At 33.8% G+C, this 18,113-nt stretch overlaps 1 protein-coding gene across 1 annotated transcript in view; it reads right to left on the bottom strand.

Annotated features, from left to right (window-relative positions):
* Positions 1-18,113, bottom strand: part of Ush2a (usherin) — a 640,266-nt gene that overhangs the window by 556,111 nt on the left and 66,042 nt on the right. Inside the window, exons 7-8 of the mRNA XM_070041435.1 lie at positions 17,279-17,500; positions 15,703-15,796 (exon numbers count right to left, since the gene is read on the bottom strand). Of these exons, the coding sequence (XP_069897536.1) occupies positions 15,703-15,796; positions 17,279-17,500 (316 nt within the window). The remainder of the gene's footprint in view (positions 1-15,702; positions 15,797-17,278; positions 17,501-18,113) is intronic.

The following is an 18,113-nucleotide window of genomic DNA, read 5'->3' as shown; positions in this document are numbered from 1 at the left end:
TTTGTCTCAAAAAATAAAAAAATATAAAAGCAAAACACTGAGTCCATTTTGTATATATTTTGATCTTTGATCCTAAAGATGATTTCCAGCTGTTACCCATTTGTGTTATCTACAAAACAGATTAAAAAAAGAATGTCTTAGTCAGTATTCAACTGAAAAGTTTCCTACAAACTACTAAATTTTAGTGCCATAATTATGATTCTTCAAATTTCTTTCAGAGAAATGAAAAACAAGGAGCCTATGATTGGAAACTTGGATGAATAATAATTGCCAATTGTGAGTATTACTGACTAAATTTTTGAATTTTTCTCTATTGTTTCTATCCACTATGTTAAGGTCTCATTTAAAATATACAAAATAGGAATACTCTATATTTTGTGCAGCTTCTGAAGCACATGATTTTCTCTTTAATGTTTGCCCATCTCCAGCTGGTCATTTGTCACATTTAATTATGTTTCAGGATGTTCTTGCAGCCACTGAATTTCTCCTGATATTTCTCAGGATGCTCAAAGTACAAAATTGGACAATGTCTGTATCAGGGTCAAGGACCTTGGTCACTGATTTATTTAACTGCTTTCATTTTGATAGCTTCTAAAAGGCTACTAAGCTACTCCACTAAGTTGTAGCCAAGTACGTTGACAAGTTCAGGTAGGAAAAAAAATCATAGAATAATCATTGGATATAGAAGACACTGATGAAATTTATTTTACATTATATTATCTTAATATCCAATGACATTTTTCCCTTCTGGATCATTAAGCTGGAATATAGAGTTCTTTTGTTACTATTTCAAACTAGCAAAGATAATCTTTCAAAGATAATCCACAGGCCCCAAAGCAGTTCTTATCAATTTTACTTCCAGCAGTCTAAAATTTGAGCAGTTGTTTCTTCATGCCTTAAAATGTGCAGAGAACATACACATTTATAAAGGAAAATGGGGAGTAATTTAGCAATAGGAGTCAATCATTTATTCAGTCACTTATCCAAGCATCTTAAATACCTATTATGTATCTTTGAAAGAAGGAAGAAAATGCCTGCTTAGTCAAAGCAACATATAGCCAATAGGAATTTCGGGAGCCCAGGAAAGGATCTTCTGCACGATGTGTACAGAAGAATTCTTTATGTTCAAAAGACTCAGTGCCTTTGAGTTCATAATGATGACTCACAATTATCAAAACCAACTGAACTTGTGCTTACCATCTAGAGGTAAAGGAAATAGGAAAGTTAAGAATCCATTTTGAATGATTTCAAAACTTTTGATTAACATATTCTTGGGTGTGCCATTTTAAAAGTCCCATCTGAAAATTTTGCAAGACTTCTTCAACAGTGGCAAGCAAATGAAATATTTTTATTTATTAAAACTGCCAGATTTCATATGGACTAAAATTTCTGTAGTACAAAATACAACTAGGGCACAGAAATGGTGGGACCAAGGGTGAACCAATTCAGCAGTGCTACTCACTAGACACTACGTTGGAGATGAACTATGCAACTTGTGTGGGAGGGGTCCAGGAAGGGAAAGACTGGGAGAAAATGAGGGAAGGGTCACATTGTCCAAAAAGAAATGTACTCATTACCTCACTATGTAACTCTAACCCCTCTCTACATCAACTTTACAATAAAAATTTAAAATAAAATGGTTTAAAAAGACAACTTGGGATATTGCCTTATGTTATTGACTCTTCATTTATAAGAAAATGGTATTTGGGCTATCCTTAAAAACCATTGCTATTATCAGAGAATATTTGTACGAGTGCATACTGACCAACTTTCTTGATTGAGACTGAGTTTCTAAAAGCTCTATCAGTAAACTTAGCTCTACTGATAGAATGAATCAGAGTATGAAACCAAGAACTTGTCATTGCTGTACAAATGTTTACTGAGTCAGGAAATAACTGATACATAAATGACTAAAAACATAAATTCTAAGTGATACAAAAAATTGTAGTATTACTCCTCTGACCTCAACAATAATACATACAGATATCAGTCCCTGTGAAATATTTTCCATGCACTACTTCCAAGAAAAACTAAAGTTTGTTGTTTGGGGCCACAGTGCTTTATTATTAGCTGAACAAATTATTCTACCAACTAGATAGTAGAATATGCTACATATTGCATATGAGAAAACTTAGGAATAGAAATGGAAATTTATTAATTTCCTAAGGTCATCCACTACCAAGCATTCTAGAACACAACAATTATCTGAGACCAAGCATGTTTTCTACTTTTGAATATCCCAGTGCCCTACACATTATAGACATCCAATTTGTAATTCTAGATTTTTCTTTTAGAGTCCTTTCTCTAATCACTATGTTCTGCTGGCTCCAGGGATAGGAAGTATTCTCAGAAAGTAGCTGCTTAGAATATAAATAGGACTTCAAATCACTGGAAACCCAAGGAAAGTCATTCTACTCCAGACCCCCCCCCCCAAAAAAAATGTATAGGAAGTATAAGAAGTCAATATGCTTGTATGAGAGAGATTATATAATATTCGTGTTTTAGAAGTCAAGGTAGTGAACTAAAAAGAGATAATTTGTTAAACTATTTCAAAGCAGTCTAAACAAATTAGGGATAAGGACTCTGGAAAGTCTGTAAATGTTTTTCTCCTCAATAGAAGTCAGCCACACAGGTTGGAAATTCTAAATCTTAAATTGCTAATAACCAGAATTATCTTCAGGCTCTATTCAAGGTTTTCCTCTTCCCTTTGGATGTAGCAGTTCAACTGTCATTCAAAGGATGCGATGGCAATGTGATTTGCTGTTTACGATCACACAGAGAAATCATCTTTCTGAAAATAAAAACTTCAGTGATCTCAGTTTTTTCAGCTGCAGTTTCTTTGGAGTATCTCTAATAGTCTATAGGTAATGTCAGATAAGGTCATTAATTATCAATGGTAGATTTTTTTATGGTTGGAAGATACAAAGTGCCTAATTACAGAAAGAAACCAAGCAAATGGCTTGGTGTTTTCACATGGTAGGTGATTGATCTGCAGTTGAGGAGTATGTGAGTTAAAGTCCTACAGCCTCTGCATTGATGGCATGTTACTGGACTCTACCTTAATGTGACTAATAGCTAATTAAAACTGTCAGATGCTTAAAAATAAATATAATAATACTTTACTGAGAATGTTTCCAATGGATTATTATGAAATTTCAATTAGCAAATTCAAAACAATTATTATGCATTGTCATGGGGAAGAGAGAAATGATTAAGTATGTATACTTCAATGATATATTCATTTCCCTGTAATTATCTTTTCCCTACCTAGATTTTCATATGTAATTAAAGTGTCTATGTATACAATGTACTTACTTACTCTCCAGGAGTTGAAACTGATAGAAAAGAAATTTAAATGACTACAATTGTAATTGGAGGTGATTACAAAATAACCATCAAGAGCACTTTACAGGTGTAAAGCCCATCTGGCTTTACAACTAGTAAATAAATGGTTTCTTTTAGAAACTTTCTAACCCTAAGAGCAGTACAGTGTTAGTCGCAACTCCACAAAGTAAAATTGAGAATTCTAAAATTTCCCAATAAACCAATTTTATTTTTTAATTTAAATTTAATTGTAAAAGTGATATACAGAGGGGTTACAGTTACATAATTAAGATACTAAATGCATTTATTTTTGAACAGTGTTACTCCCTCCCTCATTTTCTCCCACTCCTCCCACAGTTGTAAAGTTTATTTCCAACATAGTATCTAGTGAGTATCACTTTTGAATTGGTTCACCCTTTGTCCCCCTGTTTCTATAATTCCCCTTCCTTTCCCCAAATCAGATAAACTTATATACAAGACAAAGGGTACAGAAATAAAAAACAATGACAACAGGGAATACAGCAAAGAAAAAAGGAAGAAGGAAAAAAGCAATAACTGTAAACAGTACAAAACCAAACAAACACAAAACTCTGTTTCCATTCCTTGGAGTTCATTTCGATAAGCATCATTTTATATCATCATATGCACAGAGCTATTGAGCCATTGTGATCCTCTCCTAAGAATTTCCTCCTATGTTGTCACTGTGCAATGCTTAGAGTGTTGTAAAACCAATTTTTTAATAATAATGTAAAACAAAAATTTCCATTTAGTAAAAAAGCAAGAATGTGTGCAGAATTATTTGAGTACCTATCTGTCTTCATATTTTCTAACTAGCAGTGTACACACCTGTGAGCACAAGTTCCTGACTATATATTATATATGCACATATAGGCATATATACTTATTATATACATATATATATATGGTAAATATAAACTTGTCTCTATCTAATGGTTGAATGAAAGGAAACTCTTTGCATGAGGATCCTGCAGTCTTATCTATCTGGGTGTTGTTCACTATGTGATTTATCCTTCAGTTTTTCTGCCCTATTCTTCATTAATCAGGAGAAATATTCTGTATACTGAATTTAAAAAAAACATGTATATTCCTTGTGTTCCCTAGCAGTATGGAAGAAAGGCTTTATAGTTGGCTATAGAGACTAAAAAGTTAGTATGTGGGTAGTGGCTAAGTCAAATTCATTCTATTTTATTGAAAATGTAATAAGGTAACCCTATTGATATTCCAGAAAATACATACTGAGATAGAAATCACATTTATATAGGGTAATCTATATGTTTTTGCATTGGACTTCAAGGAGGAAATATGTTCTTCATATGCAATTAGTCAAAATAATGTATCTTTTTTTTATTGTGAAAACACTGTACAGAGGAGTTACAGTTACATGGGCAAGATAAGGAGTACATTTCTTATCAAGCATTTTTGCCTTCTCTTTGTTTCCCCTTCCCATCCCTTCCCAGACTCCCCCTACTTCCCCCCACCTGATCTCCCCCCCACACACACCAAAGTTGTAAAGTTTGTTTTTCGACATAATGACTTGTACATCTCATTGTTGCAATGGGTCCACCTGTATCCTTATTTAAATGATTTGTTTTTTCCCTTCCTCTCCACAAATTATACCAACATCAAATACAGTGAAAGCATGAGTTATACCGTGGGGGAGGGACATACAAAGCAACAAAGAAATAATCTTGTAAAATATCTTAGAAACAATTGCATGAAAGAAAAAAAGCATTTGAATACTTATCTTGGGGTTCATTTCCCTAACATCAACTTAGCTGACCTTTTCTGCTTGACTCAGACATATACTAGTTATTGCAAATAAGGGAAACCATGGGACCTATGTTTCTTTGGGCCTGGCTTACTTCACTTAATATAATTTTTTCCAAGCCTTTCCATTTCCTAACAAATGGGGCAATGTCATTCTTTCTGATATATCTTGTAAATGTGCAATGATATCATAATAATACAATGAATTCTAGTTATTAAGTTTAAAGAATTTGTAATCTTAGTTTACATAAAGCCATTTAAGTTACCACTTCTATTTAAAACCATTTTACATTGGGAATACATTGTAGTATTTGCTTTGGATATAATGTTAGTGAATAGAAATGTTGGATTAGTCCTGATGCATTACACTTGTTTTAAATTTTAAAATTCCTATGATATTTATATTATTTGCTAATTACTAATTGTTAGCCAGAACATTTGTTTCCATTACAGTCATTTCTTTTAGTTATAGTAATTAGCGTCTGCTGGGGAATCTTTTTTGAATTTCACTAACAAAGGTCCTTTAATATTTTCAAATACTTGCATCTGTAATCAAGACACAATGGTTGTCCTCTGACATAACATTGTATATATGCAAGACATTGAATAAATATTTATTTGTTGAATAAATAAGGCTACCAAGTGATCAATCTTAACACAACTCCACTCACAGAAATATGAATTTAGTAATGCATACTCCATACTGAATTGAGTATCCCCTATCTGTCTTTAGCAACAGTTTAAATATTTAACATGGATGATCTATATCTCTTGTAGCTTAGTAAATTGTTCTGGCATGCTTTATGAAATTAATGGTGCAAACTTATGATAAACATATTTATAAGTACAATAAAAATCATTCTACTCTTGCATTTATCAACTTTATAAACAAGACTATGAGTTATATCCCCTCCTACCTATAACATTCAAGTTCAGTAATATAGATTCACAAGCACCTCTTGCTCTTTGCATGTTTATGTGTCATTAGTTAACCTGGTATTTTTTTGCAGGCTTTTACATGTTACATAAAAGGCTCTACAGCCATGAACTTCTGCAGTCCTGATTCTATGAGAAGTCTGACCACTTGAGGCAATAGTTACATTTATTCATATCCGCTGCTGAAAGTGTTTCCATCTGGATAATGCAAATTGTTGACAATGGGGCTAGAACCTTCCTATTAGTAGTATGCAGATGTTCAGTTACTGGCACCTGGAACTTCCACATTATTTAATTTTTTCTCTCTTGATGGATATAAAATATGATTTCATAGGGTTGGTTAGGGAAAGACATGTATGGCCTTAAAAAGCTGGTAGGCAGGAATGGTGGGTTGGTTAGAAGAAGAAGTTATTACTGGAAAATAAAGTAGTGCCACAAAACAAACAACAGCCCATCCTAAAGTTTTGGTATTTTATCCTAGATTTTTAATACTAAATTTTGATGTGTAGAATATTATTTATATTGAATAATATGGTTTGGATATGTGATGAGGTACTTTCTCACCCTAAACCAGGCTCTACTCAACAAGCGTCTGACAATCTCTTAATTCTAACAAGGTTATTACTTGTGTATTTGTTATGCTTGTAGATTTATTTGAAATTTTTGAAAGTATTGTTTTCCTTGACTTCTTTCATTTTTTACAATATATATATATATATATATATATATATATATATATTGGGATGAAAAATTATATTTACCTCTTGACAGTTCCTGTAATGTAGGTGAGTATATATTACATTTCCTAGCTTTTTGTGACTTACTTTTGGGAATGAAAATACTAGAAACTAGAATTTATTCATTTTTCTTCCTGAATAATCCAAAGGACCATTAATGACTTCAAACACAGCTATTCTTAAAAGCCATTCTTTTCCCCCCACTAATAGGCCTCACGTTTAAGTCAGGTTTTTATAGCAAAACTAAACAGAAAATAAAGTTTTATCTCCTACAATTCACAGCTTTCACCATTATCCTCTACCACGGGCTGATATTTGTTTTGACTGATGAACCAACATTTGTGTATCTTGAAATTTTGGCTGAAACCAAACATGGTGTCCTGGGAAGAGAACTCTGCTACCTAGGTCTCTAGTAATATGGTAAGAAGGGAAAGTAGCAAGGGCAAGTTTAGTCTTTTGATTAGGTATAAATTCTAGTACTCCCTGTGCCTATTAGTTATAAAGTATACACATACTCAGAATTCTCCACCCCAGGTGCAAAAGGATGGTTTGAAGAGTGGAAGTTAATTTTATCTTTTCCCATACATTCTATTTCATATCTTGTTATTCTCACAGTCTTCCCTACATAAAGTTTTATTTAATGTAGTAAATTATTATCCATGTTTATTTATGTATTTTATGTACTACTAGCTCTTGCAAGTCATGGATTTTTTCCTAGAAGTATTATATTTTTCATAAAATATATTCTTTTACAAAATTGAAAAAAAAATGTTTTAACTGTTATAGTATTGATAAATACTGCTTTGACAATAACAGAGTCTTTCTTCCTTGTCTTAAACTGCTGATCTAACTATAATTATAATTATAGACTTGCAAATTACTTTCTCTGTACTTTGAAGGTTCTCTCTGCTTAGTCTTCTGGTTTCAGTTGACTATCAAGAAATGCATAACCTATCTCTAACAAATGCTACATGATATAGTTTGTGGGGTTTTTTCCCTTTGGCTGCTTTTCAATTCAAATCTTAAACCTTTGGTCATTAAGATATTTGAACTCAGGGCCTTATGTTTGCTTAGCTAGTAGTTTACCACGTCAGCCATGACTCCATTCCTGATTCTTGCTGCTTATTTTAGAGATGGAGTCAAGTGAACTTTTATGCTTGGGCTGACTTTAAATAACACTCCTCCAGGCCTCAGCCTCTCAAGTAGTTAAGATTATAGGTGGGAGCCACCAGAACCCAACACATTTTCAAAAATTTGTTATCCTTCCATAATTTTATGTTTTAATTCACTCTAATGTGTCATCTGTAAGGATGAATTCATTTGTCCCCTTGCTTGTCACCTCTTTTTATGTTTTTAATTTACATCATAAGTGTGTTTAATACACATATCTACCACAGAAAAAGAACTAGTGCAAGTATGTTTTTTAAAGATTAATAAGACTACCTTGTGTCAAAGAGAAAATTTACTTTCTGATCTTAGCTCAGTAAATGTACTTCAAATAGATGCCACAATCTAAACTACCTAAATACTAGTTATGCAAAAGGCATTTACTGCCTAATATTACAGAAATTTAGACACAAACAAAAAACAAATTTACAATAAGGTTGTTCTGTTAAGGGAGGAAAAATAACAGCAAAGCCTGATTTGTCATAGAAATATGAGGCAAACTTGTCATAATCACTGTAAGAAAGATACCCTCCAAATAGCAGGAAATCATCATTTACATAATAAGCATGGACACCCTTCAAGGTATTGAATGGGAAGAAGGCTTAGTATAAAATTTCAAGTTGGCTCTGCTATTTGTAATACTAACAAAATGCACACTGATAGTTTGATTGTAGTTAATTCATAAGTTCCATGATTAATGTTATAAAAGGGTCACAAATTAGAGCCAAAACCTAAGAGAAGTATTCATGGTCACTAATAAATTACTCTGTGCAGGCTTGGCTACCCTTGTGGGTAATGATGTCACAACATGAGAAAAGAATAGCTAAGTAGCCAACAAAGTGCCAGAGCTTGGCTCAGGCTCTGTCAATGCATCACTCTTGGCTGGAACGCCTGAAAGGTGAACGGAACCATTAAGGAAAAAGGAAAATTGGTAAGGATGTGAGTTTCACCCGATGACTTCTCTTAACGTTAGATTCAATCAACACTTGAACTCTTAAAGCAAAGACATATAAGATAAGAGCAAGTGCTGGTGGCTCATGCCTGTAATCTCAGCTACTCAGAAAGCTACAACCTGAGGACTGTGTTTGAAGCCAGCCTAGATAGAAAAGTTCATGAAACTCTTATCTCTCATTAGCCAGAAAAAAAGCCAGAAGTGGGAGTTGTGGTTCAGGAAGTAGAATTCCAGCTATGAAGTAAAAAGCCAGGCAAAAGAGAGAGGCCCTTGAGTGCTTATGAGTTCAAACCCCAGTCCAATGAAACCAAAGATACAGAGAGAGAGAGAGAGAGAGAGAGAGAGAGAGAGAGAGAGAGAGAGAGAGAGAGAGAGAGAGAGAGAGAGAGAGAGAAAGGATGATAGAGAAGTAATAGGTACAGTGTAGACATGTTCATATGGACCTTGACATACAATATCCAATTCCTGGGTTCTATTCTGTTCTCTTCTGCCTTTCTGAGCTTAGTGTATAGAGAATGTTGGTGGACTTTGTGGTCAAATGCAATATGAGTATTTTATTGCAGTAAAGTGAATACTACATGTAATTAGGAAATGATAAATAAAAAGGAAAAATGGAGGGCAATTTAAAAGCCTATACACTAAAGGAGACATATTGAATAATGTACTCTGTGTGAGAAAATTTTAGAATAGATCAAACTAATCTGTAGTAAGAGAAAACAGGTTGCTGAATTCCTGGGCTGGGAGTGGGAGGTTGGGGTGGGGTTGAACCTTGACTTCAAAGGGGTGCAGGAGGTATTTGGGAGGAAGAAAACATTCTATATCTTGATTGGTGTGGTGATTATATATATATATATATGTATGTATATATATATATATACACACACACACACACACACACAGCTATACAAACTATAGACACTTAAATTATATTTACATTACATTGTATACAATGTATATAAATCATGCATTAAGAAAGTTCACGTGGAAAAGAAATCACTTTGCAAGTTGTTGTTACTATGGCTGAAATGTGTAAAGGAAAAGGAACACAAAATCTGTTTGATTTTGGTAACTGTAGTGAAGCTAAAATTATCTCAAAGTAAAAGCTATGCTTTTAAAATAAAAGATACATGTAGCAGCAAAAAGAATACCTTGTTATCAAAATAAATCATTTGACAAGATGTTTCCTATTTGTGATTAATGTTGGTTCAATATCATGCAATTCTGAATTCTTTGAAATGTTTAACTGCTTGAAAGTTAATGAATGGTATCTAGTCTTTTGAGTTTGTTTTTCTTTGGATCAATCCAAAAGTGAGGTAAGTAAATTAATCATTCACTACTTCAGTCATTCTTGGGAAGAAATAGAACAAGTAAAAGTTTTATCTATTGATGAAATATGCCATTATTTTTTGTTACATTTCATACATTAAAGTCAAGATGTGAAATTGCTAATACTATACCAATATGTGTTGAAGTGCTATGGCTAACATTATTAATGACAGTCACTGGACAAGGTAGATATTTCGGCTAAAACAAAAACTAATGAAATAATTCACAATAATAAAAAGTAATTAAATTTAAAAAATTAGGTGTGGCTTTAAACTCATTTTGGAGTCAGCGGAATCTTTGGTAAAATGTTGTTTTGAGTTGTTCATTTGTTCTTTTTAGTTCCTATTTCATGAAAGGATAAGAAAACTAGAAGCTAATAATGGGTAAATTTAATACAATACACTGATACTGTTGCTCTATTCAGAAAAAACATTAGCCATGCTCTGTATTGATTCCTCAATCTTTTAGTTTCCTTAGGTTTATAATTTTCCCAAATCCTAAAGGTTATGAATGCAACATAGATTTTTTTTGGAGTGGTCACCTCGATATAAACCTACAGACACTTATGAACATAGCAATAGCTCAAAGCATGATCCTGCTATAAGCAGGGTGATTGCTACCCTGAACCAACCAGCAATTGACATGGACGTAGTATTGGATTAACTTCTAATTATGAAAAAAATTTAACATGAAAAGTCTAATGAGACGATAAATAAGAATCAAATAAACTATGTTGGGATCATCAATTTGTGACATGAACTTTATAAAACCATTGGATGATGCTTCAAACCAAAAATTTGCTAGACTGCCATGAATTTACCTGCTTGTGATTCACCTGTTTTTAAAAAAATACTTTCTCTGAATTCATTCTTATTTTTTACTTCTGCTAAAAACCATTTTCTCATAGAAAATACTGAACTGGCATATTCTCAAGGTTTACATTTTCATCTGCTTTTTAAAGGGCTCTTATATAATGCACAAAACTCCAGTTGATTGAGTAATATTATTAATGGTTAGCATAAAGCTGAAAATCAAAGACTGTGTGGATTACATTCAGGTCTTTTAAAAGAACAAGGCTTTGAATAGGAAATGAATGGTCGAAATCATAACCTGTTATCATTATCATTATTGCCAATCCATTTGAACTCAGGGCCTAGGCGCTGTCCCTGAGCATCTTTTGCTCAAGGTTAGGGCACTACCACTTGAGCCACAGCACCACTTCCAGCTTCTTTTATGTATGTGGTACTGAGGAATCGAACCCAGGGTTTCAAGCATGCCAGGCAAGCACTGCCATTATGCCACATTCCCGGCCCCTATTATTTTTTAAAAGTGGAAAACAGAAACAATAATTTTTCAAAGGCTGGCCAGTCAACTTTTCTTAGAAGTCTTCACATACATTACTATATTTTAGATAATGAAGTGAGAATGTCAGACCTATGAACACTATCATAAAACTTTTAACACATTGTTGCAAATACTATACAACTAAGAAATCATTCAACTTAATAATCTATTGACTTTTCCCCTACAGTATCATTTGCCAGAGTTTGCTGAGTAAATTGTATTTGTTGACCTATAATTTATGGCTAAATTTATGAATGTTCAAAATATGAGCAACAGAAAAAATAAGACAAGTTTACTTTTGCAGTTTTGCTTCCAAAAAGATATTTATGATCTCAATAAGAAGCATTAAAACACATTCTCCACCAAACTTATAATTAAGCCACTAGTTCACAATCCAAGAGTCACCACCTGAGACCAACTCTGAAAGTCCCAACTTGACTTCTGAAACCAATCATAAGCCTTAATTTATTTACCGCCTTTATTAAGGAGAAGCATGAAATCATCCACAAATCATAAAATCTCAGACATTTCAATGAAACCAATATAAAAATAATAGTGAAAGAATATTAAGAATAAGGCAAAGAGGTGAGAAAGAGGCTGAGGTGGTTTGTATTACCAACATAAAGCCAGAGAAGCTAAGAAAAACATGTCAGGAGAAAAAAAAGTACAACTATCATCATAAGAAAAGAAATGGCAGCATTAGAGCTTAACTTCAACATCCTAGAGAACTTCAAGTTCAGATACGTCATGAAATTCATCACAGAGTATTTTTAAAACTGCGCTAACAGGCTAGGGAAGAATGGACATGCTATTTATTCAAAGAAATAATTAATTACAAAGAATGGGAAGAAATGCTCATGCTCAAGGATCATAGAAGAGAGTGGGGAAAATAGAAGTAACTTTACAATTTAGAACAAATCAAATTGACAGAAACATAAAAAAATGAAGTGATGAGTCATTTAGGCAAATTAATTCAGCTCCTTTCCCTTTGGTAGCAATACAGCTGTCCATGAAATCAACTACTTATTAAAAGTAAATTTTTAAAAAGGCTTCTCATGATAAAATTCAAAGACACCTGTGCTAGAAATTCAAAACAATGTAAGATTTCCTCTTCAAATACAATTACTCAATAATGGTAAAGAGTAAGTGTATTCATAAAAGAACAGTATACAAAGCAATGATCTGGAAAGTGATTTCAAAGAGATATTTAAATTAGTGCATGGAAATGATAGTTTGAGCACACAGAAAGAAATGAAGTGATAACCAAACCAAAGAACCTGAGTTGAAACTGAAAAAGCAGGACTGTACTGCAAGCCAGGCATTGGTTGCTCACATCTGCAATCCTAACTACTTAGAAGGCTAAGATCTGAGAACCGAGGCTCAGAACCAACCAGAGAAAACAGTCCATGGAACTCTATGTCCAAATAACCAGTAAAAATGCGGAACTGGAGACATGGTTCATGTGGGAGAGCATCAGTAATGAGTGAAAAAGCTAGGAAAGGGAAAGGCTCTAAATTCAAGCTCCCATAACTACACACACACACACACACACACACACACACACACACACACACCACACACACACACACACACACACACACACACACACACACACACACACACACCATCATAAATGTGCTAAAGGATGTCTGAATTATAGACTGTATTATTGCCATTGAACAACTATATGCACTAATATAATTATTGAGAACAAATTTGATTAGATTAAGAGTAGGGAGAAATGGAATTTGTCTCAATCCTGACAGATGATTTCTTTTCTTTCTTTCTTTTTCTGTCCTAGTGCTTGAATTCAGGGTCAGGGCTTCTTTTGCTCAAAGCTATCACTCTACCACTTGAGCCACAGGGATACTTTTGGCTTTATCTGAGTAGTTAAGTGGAGATCAGACTCTCATGATTTCTGATTTTAGTGCCCTTTATCTAGCCTGGTATATATGTTTATCTGATTTGTGGAAGGGAAGGAGAATCACAGAAAAGGTGCGACAAAAGGTGAACCAATGCAACAGTGATAACCATTAGATACTACGTTGGAAATGATCTTTATAACTTGGGGACAGGGAAATAGGTGGGAGTGAAAGCAAGATAAAATGAGGGAGGGGGTGACACTGTTTGAAAAGAAATGTACGCATTACCTCACGTAAGTAACTGTAACCCTTTGTTACAATAAAAACAATTGAAAAAGAATATCATGGACTTTCCTATACGGGCTGGCTTTGAACCCTGATCCTCAGATCTCAGCCTCCTGAGTAGCTAGGAATACAGAGGTGTGAGCCACTGGCACCTGGCCAGTTAACTTTGTTTAAAAACTAAAATGTGCCTAAAAGTTCCAAAACAATTGTATCTAGAATTGAACCAATTAGCTAAGATACAAGTGTAGGGGAAGGTGTAGAGAAAAGGGAGATGAGTTGATAAGACATTGCCATTATCTGAAAAAGATAAAATGCATTAGCATAGTAGCCCATATTTCTGTAATGGAAAGAATGCAAACATCACCATTTATTGCAGTTATCAACTTATGTTTAGAATAGCAGCAATTATAAAATGTTCTGGACTAAACTACAACTTTAATTTCAATAGATTTGGTCAAATTATCTTGGAAAAATATTGATCGTCTCCTCAATGAGGGACACAATAGTTAAAATTCTTACAAGGAATAAAGGAGCTGACCAGTCTTATACATTTTGCTAACTTAAGAAATTAAAAACAGTATTTTATTATAAGTATTGTCTTGATTAAAACTGAGGATGAGTTATCTTGCAGGAATTCATTGAATATGATCATTTACTCTTTCTTAAATTGTTCATGTATTTGCTCTTTTTTTTTTAACTGGGTGGTTGTATTTTTCTAAATATTTTTAAGTGTCCTCTATGTATTGAGATTTTGATTCTTCAGCTTTTCATGTGGGTATATATCAATCCATCTCTTGTCATGTCATGCAGTTGAGAACTTTAGACATTACAAGACGCAGCACACCACCAATTTCCTTCATGATTTAGAGCATAGTTTTTGTGTTCTGCTCGTTCCTCTTTTAAAAGCGCTTCACTTTAGATTTTTAAATATTCTGCTAGTTTTATCTTGATGGGTTTAGGTGTTTTCATTTCAATGTTGTATCTCAATGTCCATTTTAATGGCAATTTTTAGATTTTCCATATAGTAGGGCTTTATCCTTATTTTATTCTACATCAGCACCCAAATGTCTGGCATATCATTTATCAAAGAATCCACAGTACTGTGCCTACTTTCATCATCACAGTGATTGCTACCCATACTGGGTAGTCACCCATGTTATTGATACTGGATTCTTCTATCAACTACAACCTGGCATGTTTTTAAGTACCTTTTCCAAATATCTATTACTCTTTAAAATACAGCTAAATTTCTTACCAACTATAAACATTTTCCCCAGCTATCTTAAATTAATGGAATTCCCTAGTCACCTTACTACAGATTTTGAAATTAATTACCTAAATTTCTTGATAGAAACAATTAACTCGGATTGGCTCAAATACACAAGGATTGCTTGCATGTAATAACTCTTTTTTTCTGTAGATAGCTTTTTAGATGGGGAAGTCAAATTTTGTGTCTAAAATGTCAGACTTTCCAAAAACATTGAATTGTGTTCTGTTACAAATAGACCAAGAAACTAATGAAAACAGAAAGCAACACAGCAGCATTACATGTTAGCCACAATTTCTCTACTTGACATTTTTTTGAAAACAATAGTTTTTTTTTTTTTTTGTCAGTCATGGGGCCTGAACTCTGGGCCTGGGTGCTGTCCCTCAGCTCTTCAGCTCAAGGCTAGCGTTCTACCAGCGCCATTTCCAGCTTTTTCTGCTTATGTGGTGCTGAGGTTTTGAACCCAGGGCTTCATGCATGCAAAGCAAGCACTCTACCACTGAGCCACCTTCCCAGCCCCTGAAAACAACAGTTTTTGACTCTGTTAGTAGCTTTTACCTTTCTGTACAAAACTTTCTCTAGAATAATTGCCATTTTAAATACATGCCAAGTTCTTTTTATGTATTTCCACAGGCTAGACCCAAGGCAATTTTATAGAATTTATGTACACCATTCCTGTTTTGTAATGAGATCTCCATGGGTAAAGCAACTTACTTGAAATCCTTCAGTGAAGCTTTCCTGAGAGCAAAGGCACTGGTATGGCTGGCTTGTGGTATCACAGTTATTAGCATGACCATTGCACTGGCATCTGTGAATACAAATGCAATATAACGCCTAAGAAACAAGCCAGTTATGAATATATTCAAGGGTCTATGGACATATGCACTATGTGAATCCAATATGGAAAACAAGAAAGCATCTTAATCACATGATCATGCATTAAAGAGTTGAATGGATCCCAAAGTATCAGAACAATCATCAATATCTAAACACACCAGAGTGTGATGATAATCAAGTCATCCTGAAGAGTGGGTTAGGGATTGTGTGTATCTTTTCCATCCATGCAGCAAATTTCTCAGAAGAAGGAACATGTTGCAACTATTTAAAACACAGTAAAGACTACATGGTTTAGGATAAATCGTCCTTCATCCCCAAATCAGATTCTGAATATTTAATAATACAATGTCTTTTTGCATTATCTTGTTTCTTAACAAATGTTGGTATTCTTTTTTGATTTTAAAAAAAATATCAAATGGACATTTTTAGATGTTTGTATACTGGCATTCTGGATGCTTTTAAAGTGATAACTCTTTCTGATAAGAAATATACTTCTTATAGGAAGGCCCATTTTTAATATATTATATATGTACATTTCTCAATTAAACAGTAAGCTGACTAGTTTTTATATATAGCAATTTAAAAATATTTTGTGAGTCATGTTCCCAGTTATGATTTTAAAAATTATAAACTACTAAGGGCAGAGCGTATGTTTCTTTTAAAGGTAAATACTTCCTATGAAACTGGGAACTGGGAACTCATGAGAACCATGCCATTTTCACCCAAACAATCTGATACTATAGTTACCATCTCATATCCAGCTTTTTTCCTTTGCTGTCAAGAGCATCTAAAAATTACATTCCAGATACAAAGTCAGTAGAATATATGACCAACTACAGCTAAGCTAGACTCAGAGTATCATGAGTTTATTTTTTTGCCATACTGAAGCTCATACCAAGAGCCTCACACATTCTAGGTAAATGCTGGACCATTGAGCTTCGTTTCCTGCCTTCTGAGTATTATAACTTCTGAATCCAGTTGCTTTTGCAAACGGATTCAATATACTATGTAACAATGCTAAATAATATATAGAAAAAGTTTCATATTCAAATCTTTCAGTTGGCTGCCAATGGTTCCCACCTGAAATCCTACTTACTCAAAGAGATGAGATTTAAGGATCATGATTAGAAGCCAGCCCATGCTGAAAAATCTGTGAGACTTATTTCCAACTAACCAGCAAAAATCCAGAAGCAGATGGATGGTTCAACTCATAGAAAACCAGCCTTGAGTGAAAAAGCTGTGATAGCACTCAGGATCTGAGTTAATCCCCAGTACCAACACATGCCCCCCTCCAAAAGAAATCTTTCCAGAAAATCCATAAATAAATTCAAAATTTAGCTTACTCTAAAATCTTGGTTACTTTATGTTAATATATGTCCAACAAATTCCTCATAGGAAATACAATCCATTGTGAAAACCACATTCCAACTGTCATGTTGCTAATGAACATTACCTCCCAATGATGGTGATTTCATTCACTGCATAGTATCTGTGTCCAACGTTGAATTCAGTCTCCGTTGTATAGTACTGTCCATGGAAATGAAGCCTTACTTGTGTGGCTTTTACAAATTCTTGAAGAGATGGGGTATTACAGAAGTTATTATAACCAGGACGAGGCTTTAATCCAGGTCTCAGGATGCTAAATGTGAAATTACCGTGGGAAAATGGAGTAAGACTAGGGATGAAAAAAAATTGACATGATGAAAATACCTTCATAGTCTTTATAAAATAGAAATTAAAAGTGAATCATTATTGCACAATACCAGTAAAAGCTCTGGATTAAAAAATATATATCCCACTTATTTTCATGTACTAGTAGAATAAAGCCACCAAAGAAAGTCACAGTAGACATTTCCTTCAGAACATAAATGAACATTCTGTAAATGTACATAACTTGCTAAGCAAAGTAAATATTAGGTTGCAAAACCCCAGGTGGATTGCAGATAAACTATGTTGTAAATTAATTTACAAGACCTGTAAATGTAGTATAAGGTGCAATTATTTAGGAGAATCCACTTTAAGAAAATCAATAATGAAGGGAAGTGGCTAGGAACCTCTTCATTTGGCTATCATGTAGACTGTTACTAAGTTATTCGTCTGCGATATAGTTCAGTGGTAGAGCAATAGCCTACCATGTCCAAGACCCTGGGTCCTATGCTCACACAGCAAAAACAAACTAAAAACAAAACAAACAGCAACACACACACACACACACACACACACACACACACACACACACACACACACACGAGTATTCTGAGATAAAAATTAGGAAAGCAATCTCATTG

This window comes from Dipodomys merriami, unplaced genomic scaffold, assembly GCF_024711535.1.
Source record: "Dipodomys merriami isolate MVZ:Mamm:240054 unplaced genomic scaffold, mDipMer1.0.p SCAF_31, whole genome shotgun sequence".
Lineage (NCBI taxonomy): Eukaryota > Metazoa > Chordata > Mammalia > Rodentia > Heteromyidae > Dipodomys > Dipodomys merriami.
This window is presented reverse-complemented; position numbering and strand designations above follow the sequence as displayed.